This window comes from Nelumbo lutea, chromosome 2 (assembly GCF_056320005.1).
Source record: "Nelumbo lutea isolate HS-2025 chromosome 2, American lotus-T2T, whole genome shotgun sequence".
Classification (NCBI taxonomy): Eukaryota; Viridiplantae; Streptophyta; class Magnoliopsida; order Proteales; family Nelumbonaceae; genus Nelumbo; species Nelumbo lutea.
The window spans coordinates 66,465,847-66,489,140 of record NC_142685.1 but is presented as its reverse complement, the minus strand read 5'-3'; the positions used below and the strand labels follow the sequence as shown (position 1 = coordinate 66,489,140).

At 37.8% G+C, this 23,294-nt stretch overlaps 1 protein-coding gene across 1 annotated transcript in view; it reads right to left on the bottom strand.

Moving 5' to 3' along the window:
* Positions 1-3,945: 3,945 nt before the first annotated feature.
* Positions 3,946-23,294, bottom strand: part of LOC148871297 (pentatricopeptide (PPR) repeat-containing protein) — a 76,697-nt gene continuing 57,348 nt past the window's right edge. The window contains exons 7-11 of the mRNA XM_088974129.1: positions 13,765-14,193; positions 12,237-12,532; positions 11,457-11,586; positions 10,596-11,357; positions 3,946-4,403 (exon numbers count right to left, since the gene is read on the bottom strand). Of these exons, the coding sequence (XP_088830255.1) occupies positions 10,797-11,357; positions 11,457-11,586; positions 12,237-12,532; positions 13,765-14,193 (1,416 nt within the window). The 3' untranslated portion in view covers positions 3,946-4,403; positions 10,596-10,796. The remainder of the gene's footprint in view (positions 4,404-10,595; positions 11,358-11,456; positions 11,587-12,236; positions 12,533-13,764; positions 14,194-23,294) is intronic.

Here is a 23,294-nt window from a genome sequence, read left to right as displayed (position 1 = left end):
TTTCCACTCTTTAATTTTTTCTATTTAGCCTTTACTTTTTATTGTTTACTCTTTAAATTGTTAAATGTTCAAGTTTTTTATTTTATATTTGGAATTTTAAGATTAATTCTTATAATTTTGATATTTTTCATGTAAATTTTCTTTATTTTTTTAAATTTCAATTATTTTTCTGGATGACCCGAATTGGGCCATGGGTCAACCCTAACCCAAACATATAGGGTAAGGGTCTAGCATTTGACAACCCAACCCGAAATTCAACTTGACCCAAAATCAACCCGAAATACCTTGACCCAACTCGAACTTGACCCACCCAACCCAATTGCCAGGTCTACTACCAAGTACCCAATTTCCCCAACTATGATGGGGTCAAGGATGGGGAGTGAATTCCTCGCCCCACCCCGATCCTAATTATATATATATTAAATATATAAATATATAATATTATTTATTTTATATATAAAACATATTTAAAAATTTTGTTATTTTAAGTAAATCTATTCTCTAAAAATCTTTTAATTTAAAAATTTTGGGGATTCACATCCCTGGTGGGGAACCTATCTCCTTCGGGAATCAAGGATAGAGGGTCATTTTTATCCCCAGTGGGGCGGCTATCCTGGAATCTCGTTCATGAACTAAATGAACTTACTCATCTTGTCATCTTGCTAATTTTAGGTTAAAATCCCTTGGCCCCATGAGAAGCACTTTCTTGACAATAGGAAGAAAGCTTGAAGAGACATGAACTTCCAAAATGCAAATAAACTACAACCTAAACGCAGCTTTAAAAAGCCAAAAACTGTATGCCCATAGACTCATAAATCCAAATACATGCACATTGCAAATTTGAAATTCTTTATGCACAAGAAGAACAATCTAGTTAGCATTTAGCATGGACTAATTTAATGGATCTTTTGGCCTACCAAATATTTTTATCGAATTCTTTATTACATTTTCATTTTAGGAATTGAGGGTTCATTTGGTTTGTGGGAATAGGGGTCTGGAATTGAAACCAGTATGGTCCATTATGCTTCTAACTGCTTGGTTGGGTGGAATCGGAATCTCATTCCCATTCTTGGTGGAATGCCTGATATTCTTAAGTTTTGAAGGATAGGAAAACCCAACTATCCTATCTAATCATAAAACATGCATTGGCACAACTTCTAAGTGAAAATATAATTAATAGTTTTTTTTTTTTATTTTTAAATATTACAAAAAATAAAAATAAATAAACATTGTATAATATATTTAAAAAATAATTATTGAAGAAGAAATTTCAATTGCTCAATGGATATGGATATGATAGATCATCCACAGATCTATAATATATTTAATCCTTATGATTAGATCATAAAATATAATTAACTATTACTTATTTTTTAGTTCTAAAAATATAAAAATCAAAAATAAAAATGAAGAAGAAATTTCAATTGCTATATGGATATTATAGATAATCCATGGATCTAAAACATACTAAGTCTTTATAGGTATGGTAAAAAAATATATTTTCAATTTTTTTTGTTATTTTATATTTTTCCAAATCTTCATAAAATTTCTATAAATCTATTCATAACATAAAAATATGATTTTGAATATAATAATTGTAGATCAACATAAATTTAAACATTTCCAAGCATTCAAGTAAAAAACATCACAAGATATTATGTATAATTGGGAAAACTTACTTTTTGTAATATTTTTCAAAACTTGAAAAAACTTCAATAGCATTGATGATTCACTTGTTTTTTGCCTTTTTTTTCTTTTGCATATCTAGCACCCTATAAACGTGGTTTTGAGTTTTAGAGTCATTTGGGGGTGAAAAAAAGGCTTATTTCCCCTTTTATGTTTTTTTTTTTTTATTTTTATTTTTTATTTGTATCTTTTTTGTAGTGTTTCGATCGATATACTATCGATATGGTCCAATACAGATCCAATATAGTGGAAAAAAGACAATACCACTGATTTTCCACTATATTTCATATCAAGCGTTAAAAGATACAATACAATACGCCCGTATCAGACGTATCATATCGAAATTTGAAAACTTGGTGAGGACCATTCTGTGAGGAAATCCAAACTCATAAGCATGGGTTGGGAAGCACTCGGCACTCTAGATGGCGGAACTCTTTATTTCCAAATATTTGTATCTTATGAATTCTCCATATTTGTTTACAAAATAATTGCCCCATATTTGAATGGATGGAGAGGAATAATCATTTGAACTTCATCAAGCCACCAATCTAAGTAGCCAATCCACAATTGACTTCCAAGGAGAGTTCTCCGTACGGATGTAAAGCCATGACCCAAACCATATTTTCCGTGCCCCATTGCAATAGAAAATGTAATGAGCTCTTCCCAAATCATACATATATAATACCATATATGTATTTGTAATTACTTATATATACCCTGTATATTTAAGAAAGTACTTAAACCTACTTATATATACCTTATTGACCTTTCAAATGATAAGTCTAACAGATAAATTGTAAAAGACAAAAATGTCCTTAATGTTCATTAAATTTTCAAAACATACTTTTTCTTCTTCTCAGTTGTATTTCCATAACAGTAATGGACGCCTTGCTTAAACAAAGATGATTGTTGGAAGTCCATTTAATTTTGGTTAGCAGCCAAGTAAGAGACACCCAAGATCAATAGAGTTGAGAGCAAAGGCCAGCAACACTTGGCTCTTCCCTTAGGGTAGGTTTTGAAAGTTCAGGGTAGACACAAGTAGTTTCCTAAAACAGGGTATATAACTATATATAATTAACCCTAATAATTATGGACCCAACCAGACCTTATTGTGCTGCGACTGTGTAGATGGAAAAGTAAAAGAAAAACCAGAGTGTTGATCTACCATCTGCTAACTAAGAGCCCATTTGGAAGGGCTTCGGTTTTGGTTGAACTTCATCACTGAGCCACTTTGAAGAAGGCAAGAAGCTACTGAAACTAAATTCACCAGAATACTGGTTTGTGTTAGCTCAACAAAAATATATTTAGGCTTTCCAGTTTTTCACCAAATATAGCTTCTGAGCTTTTCGTGTGGAGCCCACCTTGCAAAGACAGAAGCCTCTGTGAAAACCCTTACAAACATGCACCAAGTGCTCTTTTGGGAGAGGAGTGAAATGCACAGCTTTTGGCTTTCTGAGGTAGGCCCCACATGGACTGACATTAAGTTATTTGCTGAAAAATCCAGAGTTCAAACTGGCTATCCACAAGGTTTAAAGTATTGATTCATATCACGCTGTATCACGTGTATCATATCGGTGTCCAAGGTCACCGAGACTCAAAATACTAAGAGTAAGGGAATATTAATGCTTAACATTCATCTTAACAAACTCATGTAAATATCAAAGTGAGTAGCTCAAGTTAAATGGTCGAGTGGAAAAACTAGAAAGGATGGAATTATGAATGAAGTCAAAAGAAGTCATCCAAAGGAACCTAGGAATAGCCCTAATATATGATAAATGAGAGAGTAGACTAAGACGATTTGGTCACATGCATAAAAGACCACCGACAACTCCAGTTAGAAGAAGTGATTTGTTACAACTTGAAGAGACTAGGAGAGCTAGGGGTAGGCCAAAAAGGATATGAATAGTAGTAGTAAGAAATGAATTAGGCACTAATAATTTAACAGTGGACATGGCTTTAAATAGAACAGATTGGTGAAACAGGGTTCATCTAGCCAACCCAAAATAGTTGGACGAGGCATGATGATAATGATGATGAAATATCAAATTGTAAAAAAATAAAAAAAGAAAACCGACCATTCCAAACACAAAATACACATTTTTTTGGTATCTTGCATGTTGATATTTTAAACCTTGACTCTCCACTGACTTTTGGATGGATTAGTAGTCCTAATCCACCTTTATATGCAAGGCACAGAGAAAACCCAAATGAATTTGAATGTAGAAACTTCATTGTCACATTGCAATGATTAGAGGAAAGTTGAAAGAACTCAATGATCATATCACACTAATGCTACACAAATTTATGTAATGGTAAGTAAATTACAATTCTGTCTGCCGGCCATTTCCGGGGCTCTACTGGTTTGTTGATTATGCATTTCCCCATTTTTTAGGTACTCTCAAAAACATCCAAAAAAAAAAAGAAAATTCTCCCTAATTAAAGATGAGCCAATGACTATCTTGTTCTAGATATCTATCCCCTACTTGATCTCTGCAATCCAAACACCACTATTTTTTCCTGAGCAGTTTTTTTTTCCACCCACCTTTCCTAATCTCTTTTATAGACCTTTAAGGCTAAAAATTGATGCTATTGGTACAAATACAGAAGAAAAAAATAGAAATTTATGGGCAGAAAATGCATACTTCGTTTGATTTTGATTTCTGCAATGACCATGACGCCCTTCACTAGTGACCAAGTTCCCTTTAACCTTGGAAAACCTAAGACACCAGCACCAATACGAAAATTACCAAAAGGGAAGTCAGTGACTCAATCTGGAAATAGTAGATAACTACCTTTTAAAAATACTTACTCCACAATTAACTTAACATGCAAATGACAAATACAACCCACCAAGAGCAAATAGGTATGATCAAGATCATATTAACATGAATTATAGCAACATGCAAATTGACACCTCTAGGCACAGGTATTTGGAAGTAATTTCTAAGATGGTAATCAAGAGCTAGCACCTTACAAGAAAAATGAAGATCAAAGCCACCAAAAAGGCCCCACTATCCTGGTGAGTTGTTTAATTTGTATCAGATGCATATAAATTAACTAGTAACAGGTAACAACATCTACAACCTACAAAGAACAAACAGGCATGGTCCAAATTATTTTACCATCAATGGTTGCAGCATACAAACTGAACAGATTTAACAAAGAAACATACAGCTTGACACTTTCAGACTTGAGTACAATTTTTTTTTTTTTCAATCAAGGGCTAGAACCTCCCCAGCAAAAAGGCAAACATCAAAGCCAACAAAGAGGCCCACTGCCCAGCAATGAGATTATTTCACAGACCACAATCCAACTACTCCAGGCCTATATGGCTAAAGAAGTAATGACTTGCCCAAAATTTCTTAGAGAGAAAATCAGTTATGACAGGATTTTGATATCTCATATTTCAGAAGAATGGAGAATGCTGCCATATACCATAAAGATATGTCTAATATACCCCAAATGGATTGATTGGCATCCGAAAAGGAAATCAAATAAATATAACCCATCACACTGGGTAAGAGGCTCTAAATGCAAAAGTTAGTAAAGACTTAAAGAACTTGTCAGATAACTCATTAGATAGAGTGGAGTAAAATTCCTTGTAATACCAAAACCAAGTCAAAATAACTCATTGCACCTAACTCAAAGCAACAAACCAAATGACAAACTTGATTTCTAGGATTCCTAAACTAGTTCTCCAGAAAGGCTTATGCTTGGTTTACATATAAATAATGTAACACATACTTCACAAAAATATGGAACAATATGCAATTATTTTGAAAAACATATAATACATGAGTAATACTGATTTTCAGAAAGTACGGAATATCTTCTTTTTAATATGTTTTTATATATACGGATATATTTATAGATATATTTATACTTTCATATTTATATTCATATGCATACATATTAAATGTTATAGATACATTTGTGGATAAAATGTCATAGTTCTAAATTCATACTTTTTAACAGAAATGTGTTACTAATCTTTTTACCATATCACAAACTAACTAAACATATGAACTATTCTTTTATTTGAACCACTATAATGTAACTTGAACCCTATAATACTTGTGTTGCATACATATTTACTAAGGACTAGAAGGTCCATTGGGATTGAAGTACAACATTTGATTCATATTCGTTCATATCTGTTTTTAGCTACGAAGAAATAATAAACATGAATATGAAAGGCACACAGTTCTTCCACATCATCCTGTTGTATTTAGGGCTGCACGTTGGGTTGCCCCAACTTGAAGAACTTCAACTACATCAGGTTTGGGCCTATCAAAAATGACAAAATTCCCAACTCAACCCAAGTTGCATACTTAGTTGTTATTGTGATATCATAAAGTATTGGTATGATACAAGATACCTCTTCCTCATCTGTATGCTAATCATGCTCAATTTGTTTCTCAATGGTATCTTAGTTGTGAGTGTACCCTAGTTGCATCATGGGACCACAATAACTTCCCACATGTTTCATTTTTTCAGGATCAAAACCTACCATATAGGTCCCACTTAAAGAGGCCTATAGCAAAAATAGTATGGTTCAAATGACTTTTGATCATCTGACTTTATGGAATTTGTATGAAATCGAATACTTGAACTTTCCTTATTGACAACAACCAAAAATATTATAAATGTACTTAAAAATGGATTACAAGAAATTTGCCAAGCACCAAAGCTACCTTCCAAATCAGTAACCAAGGAATCAATGAGATCAGTAGCAGCAATGATCTCAACCCTCTCCTGGAATCGAGCTTGAGTTTCCACAGAAGTCCATGATCCAAAGCATAGAGGCAATAGGAAACAAGAGACTTTTTATTTTTTCTAAGGAAAATAGTTAAGAAAAATAAGTCTTTCAATAGATGATTATTCCACCAAGAACCTAACCAGAATTTGGTCTTATCTCTAGAGAGACTTGATACCTAATGTGCTAGGTAAAGGCTTAGTGATGGCAAACATAGCTATCCAGGGTGAAGCATAAGTCCAGTAAACATGCTTGCATATGGAATTCTGTTTTGCCATTCCACTTCAGCGCCATATCCATTGTCAAATTATGAGTACTTAAATCATTTCATACTACTTCAACCTATGTCCTTTTTTCCCTACCCCTAGCTTTTCTAACCCCTTCAACTTGTAATAGATTGCTTCATATCAGTGCTGTAGATGGTCTTCTCTGCACAAGACCAAACCATCTTAGTTTACTTGCTCTCATTTTATCACCTATTGGAGATACTTCTAGGTTCCTTTAAATTCATTTATGAGCCTGTCTGGTGCAGGAGCTGAAGAGTCAAAATTGGAATTTTATGAAATTTTGTATTTTTGGACAGTACGGGTATTTTTGTCATTTTGCAATTTTCTGTGGGGTGGTCCAATGATAGGGTTTAATTTTCCTAGTTATAGTTTGTTTATGTTTAAAATTTCAGTCATTGCATAAGTAGGATTAGAGTTATTAAGTCTTCTTTGAATTGAAATACGATATGACAGATTTGAGTTCTACTAGGATTTTGGGTCTAACAGTTTGACTCCTAGGATTATTATGACTTTAGAGTCTATAAATATGTATGGACATTTTACACAAAGGAAATGAAGTTTATGAGTTTTCTTCAGCTTATGCTAGCTATGGTGAGTGATTCCCATGCCCTAGAGTGATTCTAGGCACCCTGTGAGTGATTCCAGGTATTTTCTCTCTTCTTTCTCTCCCTATTTTCTCTCTTATTCCTTCAAGAAGCCATTACAGCCAACAACAGCCATAACATTCTGATCAAAGAAGACCATTCAAAGAACTAGAACTGAGTTGGTCCTACATCATTGTCCTTCCTAGTTTTTCCAATCATCCATGTCATTCACATTTCTACCAATCTCATTTTTTGGGCATGTTGGTTTTTGACCGCCAAAGCTATGCAGAATTCTCTTAATCACAGCATGCCACAAATTATCAAGCTCCAAAGGGAAACACTACAAGCATTTACCAAGATGAGAAAGATTCCTAAGGAAATGCCAACCCATACCTAAACCTCTTTAACATTTACACTTACATACCATTTCCCAATATTGTAACTTCTTTCTTATTCTTTTCATCACTGTTTAAATATGTAATCAATCATGATCCAAGCTAATTTTTGTTTAAACTAATCTCCTTGTGGGCACATGGAGGACTATATGGTTTTATGAGTCCTCTAGCCCTGTTTTTCTAATGAAGGGAAGATGTTTCAGTTTGAATAAATTAAAAAAATAGTCTATTTTTGGAAATTAGTTTGTTTTAAAGTGCAAAAAAATGTGGACAAGTCATAAATTAGTTGATACAAATAAAAGTACTAGTATAGTTACTAAACAATCATTAAGTGAAGTAACCAATGATGAAATTAATATCAACAATTAAAAGCAAAACCTCTATATCTACATTTTGTTCATACATGCATTATAGCTCCTAAATTTGTAGATGGTTAAAGTGTATTTTTTCTTTTACATTTTCTTATTATTTTTAATATTTCAAATACTAGAACTAGTATCCCTATGTATCTGTAAAATTTACTTTCATTTCTTAAGTTTATATCTCCAACAATTGATGCATGATTTCCATGTCTAAAAATAATATAACTCTTAAAATTGATTTATTGATAGACATACTGATATTGATATCTCACTCCTTAACTTCAAGGAATCCAAATTCTGAATTTGTTAGAAAAGCACGTAATATCTGTATCCACAGGTTTCCCCTAGGAAAGACAAGGGGCTGGGATGAAGAAGCCCTTTAAAACTTCCAATTTCTGGCCCATCCTGAAAGCTCACAACTCAATTTCTGGCCCATCAGAGGACGCATGATCATATATAAAAGATCAGAAATAACTCCTCATTAAAAAAATTACAAGGGTAAGAAGATATGGCGTATAAAGAGTGTCCTTTCAATGGTTGACTTGAGTTGGAACCCACCTAGTCTGACATAGATAAGCGAAATGGTCTCTTTAATGTCATTAAGATAATATGCCAGTCTCCGTGGTCTCTTTCTCAGGTAATACTCCAAATAATAGTGTTGGCAGAATAGCCCTCAATAATCCAAGGGATGAACTACCTGTATTTAGCAACCCTTACCCCATGAGAAGAGCCACTTCTTCAGCTTTGGCAGAATTGGCATCCCCAGTCAGACCATCAAAGACCCACATAATACTGCAATAAAAAAAGGGGGGGGGGGATGCATCCCCAGTAAATTTCTTCTAAGAAATCCTTAGCAGTCAATACCCATTACTTTAGAAAATGAAGAGCATAAGTTTAAAAGGGAAAGGAATCTTCCCCTTAGAGTATCAAAGGACTCATGCTTGTTTTCAAAAATGCACCTGTTTTCTTCAAACTGCCCATATATCTAACTGCATGGATAGCTGCTTTCCAGTAAATTTTGCCTTCAATTTAACTGAAACACAATTAAAGTTTTTTTTTATGTAATGATCTCTGACCCAGGCTTTATTGCCTTATTCCAAGGACATGATGACAGTCCATGTTATGAAGATATGGTGATGCTTACTTGTTGACAAAGAGATGGAAAGGTGTGTTTAATATTCTTATGCTGTTTGATCTGAAAGCTTGTTGGTGAAAGGAGTGCTCCAAGGGCCAAGTCTATATGAAGTTCTTCAATAATGCCATAGTTAGGTGTACAACATGGGTAGGCTCAGGTTGAGCATTTGTTAAAATTTGAATAGTCCTGGATTCAGTGTAATTTCTTCAAATTGGGCATGCAACTTGGATTCCTGGTCACGGTTAGAAAATAGGCAGAGAACTCTCTGCTTGATGCTGAATTTTGGGAACTTAATGATTCCAAGAACCAAGGTGTTTTCTTGGACAGTAGCTTTGGAGAGAGGTTTTACCTTTGATAATCAATGTGTGCATGTGTGGGGAAGCTAATGAGAGTGTCAGAAAGATTTAATGTGAGAAATGACCATGAGATATCACATGGATGGCCATTTGGGTGGCTCTCATGTGAAGATTTTTGGACTGTGACCCTTTTTGTGAAGGGCATGGAAGAAAAGAAATTGAAGGGCCTTTGACATGATTGGAAGAAACACTTTTAGGCATCTATGGCTGACATGGGATTTTCCTTTTTATTTTGGGGTTCTTGATTGGACATCATTCTACCTAATTTTAAGGGAGTGGACATAATTTTCTTGGGGATATAGTGGAACTAGTTAGTACTGTATATACAAAGTTTATCTTATTGTCCCAACACCTCTTATTGATATGTCCTTTCTTCTTTGATAAATATTCTGTTATGCACCAAAAGAAAATCATTCAGATTTCATTTTTGAAATGTTTCAAGTTCTTCCACAGTTTTGTAGACCTCTCAATAGAAACATGCTGGAGCAAACAGAAGCTTCCTAAAATTGTCCACTCCAATCAACTTAGGGGCTATTTGATAATGGCTTAAGTGGCTGATGACTTGTTAGCTTGTTTGTTAGTGGACTAGAAAAAAAAGCAATAAGTCACTCGGTCACCAGTTCAGTTTCTCAAACAGCCTCTTAAGAGACCCAACATTCAGATCCAGCGTTAAAGATGTAATTTCTGAAACATGTACAGAACACCCAAGAAAGGATAGCACAACTTCCCAATATATTCACAGAAACATTTTTCTTCTGGCTTAGTTAAATGTTTTGAAATCACTCCAAGAAACATAAACTACCTAAAATAACAAAATGCCTAAAAAGAATGAGTATATTCCAGTTAGCAAAGAAACCGTATTTCATTGAAAGTTAATGGAAAACAATAACCACTTGGTAGTCTTATTAGAAAAAAAAAACAAGTATCTAATTTCCTTTTTGGTAATGAAACAAGAATCCAATATAGGTGCATATCAAGTAGCATAGAAAACTCAAAGAAATAACTTAAATTTTCAAGTTTTCTCAGATCCATACCTAATATTAGAGCCGGGACTTTCATTTACAGCAAACAGCCACATGGACATGTAATCCAGATATGGTCAGGACACAGCATAGATATGGAATTTACACTGGATATTGAAGCAATATGGATATGCAACTCATCTTGTATTGCTCTAATGTAATTCACAACATGTCAATGCAAAACATCATTGTGCCCTTTCTGTTGCTTGTCAACTAAAAACAGAATCTGTGGGCACTTATATCATCATTCTCTCCATCCTCTTCATCATCACTGTCATCATCATATTTGCCAACATCATTCTCACTCTCATAATATACACCATTATCATCGTTCAAATATGCACCATCATCTCTGGCCATCTGACCATAATTTTTATTAGTAGTGGTGTATGAGTTCCAAGCAGGAGGAAAGGTCTTTTGCAAGGCTTCTGTAAGCTCACCACCTGTCCTCTCAATCTTGCGTAAACATTTTGACCAATGAACTGCAGTCCCCATATCAACAGTCAACCCTAGTTCTACCATTTCTTTACAAACAGAAAGAATTCCTGAGTAAATGTATTCTTCGGCAACAGTAGCCCTTGAAAGTAATGATGTCATCAGACAATGGTAAACAGCTTTGTCAGGCTTCAAACCGGCCGACTTCATTTCTTCAAAGCATATCAAAGCCTTCTCTGGGAGGGAGGCACGGGCCCATCCATGTATCAGTGTAGTATATGTTTTCACATTAGGCTGCACTCCAATAACTTCCATTTCCTCAACTGTCTTAGTTGCTCTCTGCACACAGAATTCTTTCCTTGGAAGTTGAACTGTACAAATATATTTTCTGATAAAATATAACACATGAATAGTTTAACTAATCACCTAGGGACATACCTGCATGTCTCCAGCCTTGCAGCATGCATTTATAAAAGAGGTGTAGGTGTGGATATCAGGAAGAACCCTTTCTTGCCTCATTTGTTGCATCAGATCAGCAGCCTCCCATACATCACCCCTTCGAGCCCACCTACATAACAGAAATACTATACATGGATAAATATGGGAGAACAACTAATCTAAGAAAGCTAACTTTGAGTACAGAGACACATATAGGAGGTATGTAATAAACAAAGAGATGCAGATGTAGAAGTTGGGGTAGAAGGGGAAAGGGGATAGACAATACAGTTAAAGTTTCAAGTGAAATGCAATTGGAAAAAAAATCAAGTGAAAGGTAGGGGAGGTGGTTAGCTGAGGCTAAAGCCTTGTCCCAACTGTACGGGGTTGGCTACATGAATCCTGTTTTGCCATTCCATTCTGTTCAGTGCCATGAGAAAGGGTGGTTACTTTCCTAGGGATGAGAGTGATTGCAACTGAACCAGATGAATGAAAGAAGCTGGTTTCTGGGTGTTACTTTTGTAAGAAGGTTGTTCTTGGCCAGTTGTTTAAAGGAGCTTCATGCTTGGAATTTTAGTTTAAAAGAGGGGTTTTATGCTTCATATGGATTTGCAAGGGAAGGTACTACCATATAGGGAAGGGATGGATGTAATTTTTTTTCTTTTTTCGCTTTAGCTCTTTTGGTGATTCACTATAACCTGGTTTTGTATCTTCATTTTTCATTAATAAATTTTCCTTTAATTATAAAAGGAAATTATTCTATACAATGTAAAGTTATCCTACCCATCAATTAATATGTTGTAGACAAAGGTGTTTCTTGGAATTTTTTGAGCACTCATTTCCCTTGTTACTGCTAAAGCACTTTGCATCCTGCCTGACTTGCAACATGCCTTGAGTAGTGCCTGGTATGAAAAAACATCAAGCTCTAGCCCCTCCTCTTTTATTTTGGTGAAATACTCAAAGGCTTTTCCAGTATCTCCCTGAGAAGCATAACCATGCATGATGGTTGTATAGGTATGCTCATTAGGATTTACACCAGCATGCAACATCTCATCAACTACTTCAAGAGCCTTTTCCATCTGCAATAAATAAAATCATAATAATGTCAACAAGAAAACAAAAGGAGAGACAAATTGCAATAGCTCTGTTAATTTCTTGAATATGAATAGTGTCTATGGTGCATGCTGTTTGTATGCTCATTGTTCTAACTTCTAAAATGTCCAATTGATGGTGGCCACCCCTGATTGAACAATCAAAGAAGTCACTGAAAATAGACCAAAAAGGAAACCTAAGGATAGGAATTAACATCTGCTTGTTTTTGTTGCTTCATGAGCAAACAAGAGATTATGCATTCGTTGGAATGTCAATGTCCCCGGGAAGCATAACCATGGATGATGATTGTATAGGTATGCCCATTAGAATTTACACCAGCATGAACATCTCATCAACTACTTCAAGGGCCTTCTCCATCTGCAATAAATAAGAACAAAATAACAACAACAAGAAAACAAAAGGAGACATAAGATCCCCTAGCTTTATTAACTTCTTGAATATGACTAGAGAAAAGGAATTGGTGGTGTTTTCAGAAATCATTTTGGAAATATCTTGATAGTGTTTTCAAGATGTATTGGAAATGCAAATTCCATAGTTGCTGAACTACAGGCAGTGATACAAAGGACTGAAACTAGCTTTACAATCATAATATCAGGACAGGCGGTGGAAGAAGACTTGAAAACAAATTTTAGCTGGCTGAGGGAAGAAATGGAAGGACCATGCAGACTTAGACATAGAATAAGGGAATCCAGATCACTGTGTATAACATTACAGGCAGAAAAACATTGAGTGCCTAGATGAGCAAAGTCGATGTCTGATTTCATGGTCATACATACATACATATGTATGTGGTGTTGAAAGGGACCCTTGACATAGCAGCTTATATTGTAATTTTATTCATCTTTCTTCTATTTCTACTCTCCTTGAAGTACACCTTGTACATTTTTGTTGATATGGAAAAAAGTTTCTTTTATCGATACATACATACATGTTGTTTGTATGCTCATTGTTCTAATGTCCAATCAATAGAGGTCAATACTTGATTGAACAGTCAAATAAGTCACTGAAAATGGACCAAGAAGGAAACTTATGGTAAGGAGTTAATATCTGCTTGTTATTGTTGCTTTATAAGCAGGCAGGAGACTATGCATTGATTGGAAAGTCAATGTCCATGAGCATTTTCACATAGCTAGAAGTATTTCATGTACATTTTAGTAAAATTGCCCAGGCTTAACACCTTTATCTCAAGTAAAATTACCTGTCTCTTTTCAACAAGGCCAAGAATTAGAGCATTGAAATTGTGCACAGTTGGAATGCATCCACATCGCCTCATCATATTGAAAACCTGTAGGGCTCTTCTCATCTCCCCAGCTTTTGCAAAACCATGTATGATTGGCATAAATGTCCGGGAAGTAGGCCTATGCTTCTCTTTCTGCATTTCTTCGACAATACGAATGGCCCGATCCATGTTACCCATCCCACAGAATGCTCTAATAATGTTATTGTAGAGCACCACATCAGGCTTTAATCCTGCTTTCACCACATCCTCAAAAATCGCAAATGCATTTGCCCAATCATTTAGTTTCAAAAACCCATTAACCAACATGGAATAGGTTTTCATATTATGTTTTATGCCACATGATTCCATCAATTTCCCAATCTCCAAGGCTTTGGATACTTTTCCAATCTGAAAAAGTGTATGTACATGGAGTCACATGAGTGTTTAAATATCAGCATAAAAAAACTACATGTATCAAGACAAATGATAGAACAAGAGCATGTAAGGACTAAACAGTTAGAAAAGGCATGCACTTGTAGCATACTTGATGATAATGATAATGATAATCATAATCATAATAATAATAAATGCTGTGTAACTTTATAAAGCCCTCCAAAATAGTAGCTTAAGGCTTTGGTTACATTTCTATATGTTTCATAGCATGCTTACAGAAGTGATGTTAATCTCTCAGTTTTGTGAGACCAAGCTCCTCTATACATAAGGAAGATTGGTGTTTCAAGTTATCCTCCATATTCATTGGTAGGAAAATTTAGATTCTAGGGGCTAGACAATCTCTGGAAATAGGGCTTCTCTTCTGCTCATCTGCTAAATACATACTGGAATCTTTCCCATGGTAACCTAACTAAGTGGAGGTGAGAAGGTCTACAAGTATTGCCTGCTTCATTCCCTATTCAGGAAGCATATTTCAGTGCAATAGCCACTTGTGCATAGCATAGTGACATGGACATCAAAATGGTCCTAAAGTTGCAAGACTTCTATTCTTTTCCTGAGTTGTTTCTCTTTTTTCTTTTAAATTTCAAATTGTAGGGGTAATTTCTGTTAGACAGTGTATGCCCTTAGCTCCAATCAGAATGATGTACATTATGCCATTTAATGTGTGGTGATTCGTGGGGATTGGGAGAGAGAGAGAGAGAGAGAGAGAGGAAGAGAGAGGTACGGTTGAGAGAAAAAGTATCTACTGGCTGCCGCCAGTTTTCTATTTATATTAACTTCATAAAAGAATCTGAAATTACAAGTATGCCCCTAGCGGCATATCCTAGAATTAGAATAATAAGAAAAAAGAAAGAAGAAAAACAAGTAACTGTAACTGTCCTACTAACAGCAGCTATAAAGTAACAATTAAGTAAGCCTTACAACACTCCCCCTCAAGTTGGGCTGAAGATGTCTATCATGCCCAGCTTGTCACATAACTCATTGTGCCGCGAGCACGGAAGCCCCTTTGTAAGGACATCAGCAAGTTGTTCCTTGGAGTTGACATAAGGGATGCAAATTTCCCTTTTTTCCAGTTTCTCCCTTATGAAGTGTTTATCCACCTCAATATGCTTGGTCCTCTCATGTAGGACTGGGTTGCTGGCGATGTTTATTGCAGCCTTATTGTCACAGTAAAGGGACATAGGACTATGAACAACAACTCCAAGCTCCCCTAGAAGGTTCTTTAGCCAAAGGACTTCAGCCACCCCATGTGCCATAGCTCTATATTCAGCTTCAGCACTTGACCTTGCTACCACACTTTGCTTCTTGCTCTTCTAGGTCACCAGATTTCCTCCCACAAATGTGCAATACCCACTAGTGGACTTTCTATCATTCATAGCTCCTGCCCAATCAGCATCTGTAAAGACTTCCACCTTTAGGTGATTGTGCTTACTCAATAGTAGGCCTGTTCCTAGATATTTCTTTAAGTATCTAAGGAATCTCTCTGCTGCCTCCATGTGTGGCTTCTTAGGAGAGTGCATAAACTGGCTCAGGACCCCCAACAGAATAGGCAATGTCTAGACGGGTCATGGACAGATAAATCAACTTTCCCACTAACTTTTGGAACTGCTTCACATCTTTCAGAGGTTCATCAACACAGTCACCTAGCTTGTGGTCCACATCCATAGGAGTATCTGCCGGCCTTGCACCTAATTTACCTGTATCCCGTAATAGATCAAGGGTGTATTTCCTTTGAGAGACAAAGATACCCTTTTCTGAGCGGGCAACTTCAATCCCAAGGAAATACTTCAGGAGTCCTAGATCTTTCACTTCAAATTTAGATGCAAGGAATTGTTTCAAGTTCTGTATCTCTGAGCTCCAACTTCCTGTAATGATGATATCATCTACATACACTATCAATACAACAACCTGCTCCTGACATCTCTTCACAAAGAGTGTATGATCAGACTGACATTGTTTGAATCCCATCTCTTGAACTTCCATGTGAAACTTATTGAACCAGGCTCTGGGAGACTGTTTTAAGCCACGGAGAGACTTCCGTAGCTTGCAAACCTTATTTTCACTTCCCTTGGCACAAAATCCAGGAGGTTGAACCATGTATACCTCTTCTTCTAAGTCACCATTTAGGAAAGCATTCTTTATGTCCAGTTGATGCAATTCTCAGTTAAAATTAGCAGCTAAGGACAGGAGAACCCTAATCGAGTTCATCTTAGTCACCGGGGCAAAAGTCTCATCATAGTCAACCCCATATACTTGTGTGTACCCTTTGGCTACTAGTCTTGCTTTGTACCTTTCAACTGTTCCATCTGCCTTGTGCTTAACCGTGAACACCCATTTGCACCCCACGGGGTCTTTCCCCTTTGGAGGATCCACCAATTCCCAAGTTTGATTTTTGTGGAGGGCATTAATCTCCTCCTTCATGGCATCTACCCATTCAGGGCATTTTAAGGCTTCTGCAACATTTTTGGGAACAGGGATGCAATCAACTGCCGATAGGAAGGCTTGGTACGAGAGAGAAATGTGGTCATAGGAGACAAAGTGGGTAATGGGGTGTTTGGTAGTGCAAGACCTGACTCCCTTTCGTTGGGCAATAGGGATGTCAAGGTCATCCATAGTAGGAGTAGGGTTAGGGGGTGGACTTACCTCCTGGGAGTCTGATGATGTTAGTTGCTCAGTGTTTGGCTGCTCCACATTTCTATCTGCTGATCTCTTCGACATGTACATTGGAAGACACGGAAGGGAGTAAGGTCCGGAATAGAAGGAAGAGATACCTGACCCTGCTTCTCCTCTTCCACACTACGACTCTCCCCCTGAGGAGGAGGGAAGAATGGCTCGGACTCAAAGAAGGACACGTCCATAGACAAAAAATTTACGACTAAATGGATCAAAGCACCGATATCCTTTTTGAGAGGAGGGGTACCCCAGAAAGACACAAGGAATGGACCGAGGATCTAACTTACCTCGGGATGGAGACAAATCATGGACAAAGGCCCAACAACCAAAGACTCGCATGGGGATGGAAAATAAAGGAGACTGAGGGTACAATAACTAATGAGGGGCCATGTAGTTCAATACTCTGGAGGGCATGCGGTTGATGACATACACAACCGCAAGTATAGCATCCACCCAAAACCTTTTTGGGACATTCATGTGTAACATCATCCCGCAGGCTACCTCAAGGTGTTTGTTTTTCCTTTATGCAACACCATTTTGTTGTGGTGTTCTGGCGCATGAGCTCCTATGAATAGATCCGTGGGAGGAGAAGAACTCATTGAGCTCCCCATGGAAGTATTCCTTCACATTATCAGATTGGAAGATCTGTATTTCAACATGGAACTGCGTAAACACCATCCTCTGGAAGTCTTTCACTATCTTTGGAACCTCGTCTCTGCTACGCATAGGAATTACCCATGTATAGCAAGAGTAATCATCGATCAATGTAATAAAGTACTTATATCCGCCCTCAGAGATTACATTGGTAGGCCCCCATACATCAGAATACACAACATGAAAAGGAACCTTTGATCTTTTATTACTTGAGTGGAAAGTTGTTCTACATTGTTTGCTCAACTGACACGTTTGACACATGAACTCTGACACTGAACATGATTTAAGTAAAACTGGAAACAAACATTTTATTATTTCGAAAAAACATGACTTAAACGACTATGCCACAAGAAAGTTTGACTCTTATTTGACTGACTACGCGACTCCGAGGATGACACCGAGAGACCAGCTTTGTTGTCGAGAATGTAGAGACCATCCTCTAGGCTTCCTCTACCAATCGTCCTCCCAGAAGTTAGATCTTGAAAAACACATGAGTCAGCAAAAAAGGTCACACTACAATTCAAGGAGCTTGTAATGCTACTAATTGAAAGCAAGTTTATGGGAAGCTGAGGGGCGTGCAATACACAATTTGGGTTAAGGCCATGGGGAAAAGATATTGATCTTTGGCCTGCAATGGAAGAAAAAGAACCATCTGCAAGTCTCACTCTATCCCTTCCTGACAAAAGGCTATAAGACTGGAATAAGTTAGGCTTACTGGTCATGTGGTTAGAGGCCCCTGAGTCAATGATCCAAGGGGAATCTGTGGGAGTGACATGGAATGCAGAAGCCATATTACCTGAAGTAGATGCAAATGAAGTAGAGGGAGTACCAGTGACTGAGCTGTCAATTTGCCGCAAGGCCCTACCATAAGATTCCAGGTGCTCTCTGAATGAATTCATTATATCCTCCTTGGGATCAGACTTATTAGGGTGGTCCCGGGTACTACCGGCAACTTGAGTATCTTGGGTTGCCACATGTGCTGTGCTCATTTTCTTCAAATGACCTTTACCTTGTTCTTGATTCTTTGCTGCCCACTTGGGTTTCCCGTGGATGTCCCAACAAGTGTCACGTGTATGTCGTGAACGCCTACAGTGGATACAGAATAGCTTATCTTTATCATCCGCCTTCTTAGGGTCACTTTTCTTTCCTGTGGAGCTATTATTCACTGCAGCCAAGGCAACTTGCTGCTCCCCCTCAGCTATAACCATCACATTCCGCCTACTTTCTTCAGATTGGACAAGGGAGTATACCTCGTGAACCGTAGGCAACTCTTTGCTTCCTAGGATCTGCACCCTTAACAGTTCATATGCAGGGTTCAGCCCCAACAAGAAAGCAAACACACGTTGCTAAGAGACCAGCTTCCTGTAGGCCTTAGTATCATCATTGTGCTTCCACTCTATGGCTTGATAATGGTCTAATTCCTTCCATATGGAGGTAAGGGCTGAATAGTATGAGGACAAGCTACGGTTTCCCTGTTTACATGTTGAGGATTCAGCTTGCAACTGGTAAACCTTGGCGTAATGCCTTTGCTTAGAATAGGTAGTCTGCCTACATAAAATTCTTTTTCACATCAGGTTCCATGGCTGCGAGGAGCCAAGACATCACCATACTATTTTTTTGGTCCCACCTATCATGTTCAGCCATCTCACCCTTGGGTTTTTTCACCCTTCCATTGATGTAACTAGCTTTACCCCTTGCCGTTACATAGAGTTTTACACTCTTAACCCACTCCAAGTAGTTCAGACCGTTTAAAGGGGTAATTGGCATGGGAAAAACCATTTCACCTCCCATACCCGTTGTGCTGCGGGTTGGTGTAGCTCCCGATGAAGTTAATTCATGACTTGCCATTGAATACTACTGAAAACCAGTCCAAATACCACTCAACAACATAGCCGCCACAACCAGAATGTGAGCAACTCAGGGTTTACTCCTAGAATGTGAGCAAAAGAACATTAAATATTGCTGAGAACACAGGGAATACTGCTGAGAACAAGGGGTTCAGTCAACACAACGTCCAAACAGAACAATAAACCAATCTGGTAATCGGTTCAGCACCACCAATAGACATTACAATCAGTCTGACTGTAGTTCACACACTCTAACCATCCAACGTCCAAACAAATAACTATATAATCAAGGCATGAGCCCTACGCACCATTGGCCAAAGAAGACTGAGACAAACTGAAACAAAAAACACACCTATTCAGCACTTGTACGAAGGTGCTAAGCTGAACTTGATTTCACAGCATCGAAAGAGGAGTCTGCACCAGCATCACCCTTCTCCGACTAGGGTTTCATTGCTATTACAGCCAGGAAAAAGAAATCACAAAAGCTGCCGCCAGAAACTGCTAGGGTTTCCCAAAAAAACTGTTGCCAGAACTGCTAGGGTTTTTGCAGAAACAGCCGCTAGAATCTACTAGGTTTTCTGCAGAAACAGTTGCCAGAAACCTGCTAGGGTCTCTGCAGAAACAGCCACGTCCAAACACTTTTAAGAAACCTGATACCAGGATCGTAGGTCTTTTTCAACCCAGAAAACCAGCTCTGATACCATGTGGTGATTCGTGGAGATTGGGAGAGAGAGAGAGAGAGAGAGAGAGAGAGGAAGAGAGAGGTACGATTGAGAGAAAAAGTATCTACTGGCTGCCTCTAGTTTTCTATTTATATTAACTTCATAAAAGAATCTGAAATTACAAGTATGCCCCTGGCGGCATATCCTAGAATCAGAATAATAAGAAAAAGAAAGAAGAAAAACAAGCAACTGTAACTGTCCTACTAACAGCAACTATAAAGTAACAATTAAGTAAGCCTTACAACATAATGTAAATGAATAAAGTACATATTTGATTCATGTTATTATGGTGTGTTTCTGTGTAATACCCTTAAACTGGACACATATGAGACTCGTGTTAGTTTAGAATCTTCATAGCCGTTGGATAGATCTGGGGGGATTTATCCTGCCAAGGCTGACAGTGATGTGCTGCCAAGTTGGTTGGGGTGGCTTGTCTCAGTTGCCAGGGTGAGACCTGAGGTACATGTAGTGTGGGTTTTCTTGAAATCCTAAACCATACCAGAATTCTAGTATTGCCCTGGACCTTGGAGATAGATGGGTAAAACTGGAATGTTACACCTGGCCCTAGACTCGATTATGATATTACACTAGGTGTCGGATTGGGCTGTCTTTGATATGCCAATCAGTGAGATCCTTAGAGGGGGTCAAAACCTGGGTATGTTGGGACAGTTCGAGAATTCATCTGAGTGGGTGATCATAGTGACAGGATCAGCCCCTTTGTTGAACAAAGTGAATGGTCGATGATGCACTCTCTCTGATGGAAACCTAAACTGCCGGTAGTTGATTTCAACTGTTGAAATTTGTTTTGCAAAATATATTTATATAGAGATATACATATATATATATATATATATTATGGTTTCGAAATGTTTGCAAAAGGTTTTAATTCCTGGGATCCATGTGAGTAGAGAGTGCAACACTGTACCTTGTAGCCGAGGGAGAGGTCCTCTCTTGTCGGGCAGTGTTTGATCATTATGGGCTGAGAGATTAAGTGTAAGACCATTGAGGGTAATACCTGATGGGCTCAGGGGTTCACTGTCTCCTATAGTGAATTCGGCCAAGCCTTGTAATAGAGGCTGGGCTGAACCCATGTGGCTGATGTGTAGATCAATGTTTGGGTCCCACGCCATACAAGGATAACCAACTGGGCAACAGTTAGGAGGCTAAGTGAGCAGATGGACTTAATGGGCCTAAAGCCCAATTCAAACTGGCTTAATGAGATTAATTAAAAGAGGGCGGTTTTGGGATTTAGATCAACAGATAGGATAAGGGATTATCCCTATCCACTCAGAGAGTCCAGATCCAAATAAAGATTTGGATCAGGAAACTCCTAATTAGATTAGGAAGGTTGATCTTTATCTACAGATAAGATAAGGGATTATCCTTATCTCTTAAAGAGAGTCCAGATCCAAATACAAGATTTGGATTAGGAAACTCTTAATGGGATTAAGAGAACCTCTCTTTAAGGCTATAAATAGGAGACCAGGGCGAATCATTAGAGAACAACAAAAATCATCTGACTGACTGCTGAATTCCAGAGAGAGACAACACAGTTTGACTGCACTGTCTCCTCACCTGCTCTTGCCGCCATACCAGTTCGATCTCCACCTGTGGAAGCGATCAAGAAGAGTTCTTGATATTACCTTTTGGCAGAAAAAGGTAATCTGAAGTCGTGCTCACTAGCCCTCCATCAGATTCTTGCTGAAGAACCATCCTGATGATTCTATTTTATCCTGCACCGTGTCATCTTCGGTGGAAGCAGTCTTTGGATCTTTCCTTGGGCGTGAACACCTTCATTGGAGTTTATTACTACTTCGTATCGGGTATATCCCTCCACTCCCTTTTGGTTTCAAATATGTTTTGGTTTGGGTTCAAGATTGATCATTGAAAATGCAGTTTTCTAAAATAGGGAATGTGATTCCCACATGGGAGAGAAATTTTTGAAATTTCGCCTGACCTTCCTGCAGGGTTCGGCCATCCATATGATGGATCTCTGATCCCTTCAATTTCATGGTCACACTTACACTTGTTTTGTTCATCATTAACTGTAGGTTGTGAGGTAAGACCTTGGCCTTTTGTTTACTTAGGTTTACCTTTGGGAGGAAACCCTAGGTTAGATAACCCTAGGTTTACAATTGGGAGGTACCCAATTGTGGAGAGGTTCACAAAGAGGTTAGCAAGGTGGAAGAGGAACTACTTCTCTTGAGGGGGTAGATAACCTTAATTAGATCTACATTGGCCAACACTTCTTGTCCACCTTCAAATTACCTGTTAAGGTTACAAATCAGCTTGAAAAGGTTATGAGAGACTTTCTTTGGGAGTTAGGAGGCTCTGAAAAGGACCATAAGGTGAAGTGGGAAGTAGTGTCTAGAAAGAGGGACCAAGGAAGCTTAAGCATTGGTAATATTTGTAGAGATAAAGAGAGTTAGCCGAGGGGCTATTTTATGCTTTGTTGTACTTTAATTTCTTTTGTACACTGCTATCTGTATATTAAGGACAGATTGGTCCTTTTACCTTTTAATATAAATAATCCGAAGTTTACCCTACATTCAAACTATTTCAGGCATATGTTGCTACCCAGTTTGAGGACAAGATATGTGTCCTATGGTCAGATTCAAGGGGAGAGTACTTTGATAGGGATTTTCATACCTACTTGAAACAATAGGGCATCCAATACCAAAAATCCTATCCTGGTACTCCACAACAAAATGGAGTCACATGGGTCACACTTTTGCACACCTACAAACAGGGCATCTAATCTGCTGCTCTTGTTCTATCATTTGTCTCATCTTCTTCACCTCCCTCTCTTTCCAACCTCTCCATATTTTCCACCTTTCCATCAACAACAACCATGCCATTGTGTGCAAGTCAAGACACTCCAAGCCCTGCCGCTTCATCCTTTTCAATCTCTTTCTCCTCCGTACCCTGAACTCCAATGTTACATTCCCTATTAGCACCGTTTCCCTCATCTCCTCCTTGAACAAAAGAAGGGGAAGATGAAATATCCTTAGCGGTAATCTTCATCTCCCCTCCAAGACCAACCACGTGTTCACTTACTGTCTCATGTGCTTCCTCACTAACCACTATCATACAATCCTGCTAAGGTCATCGATTTTGGGCTTCATATAAACAGGCTAATATGACATTTTACCATCCACAT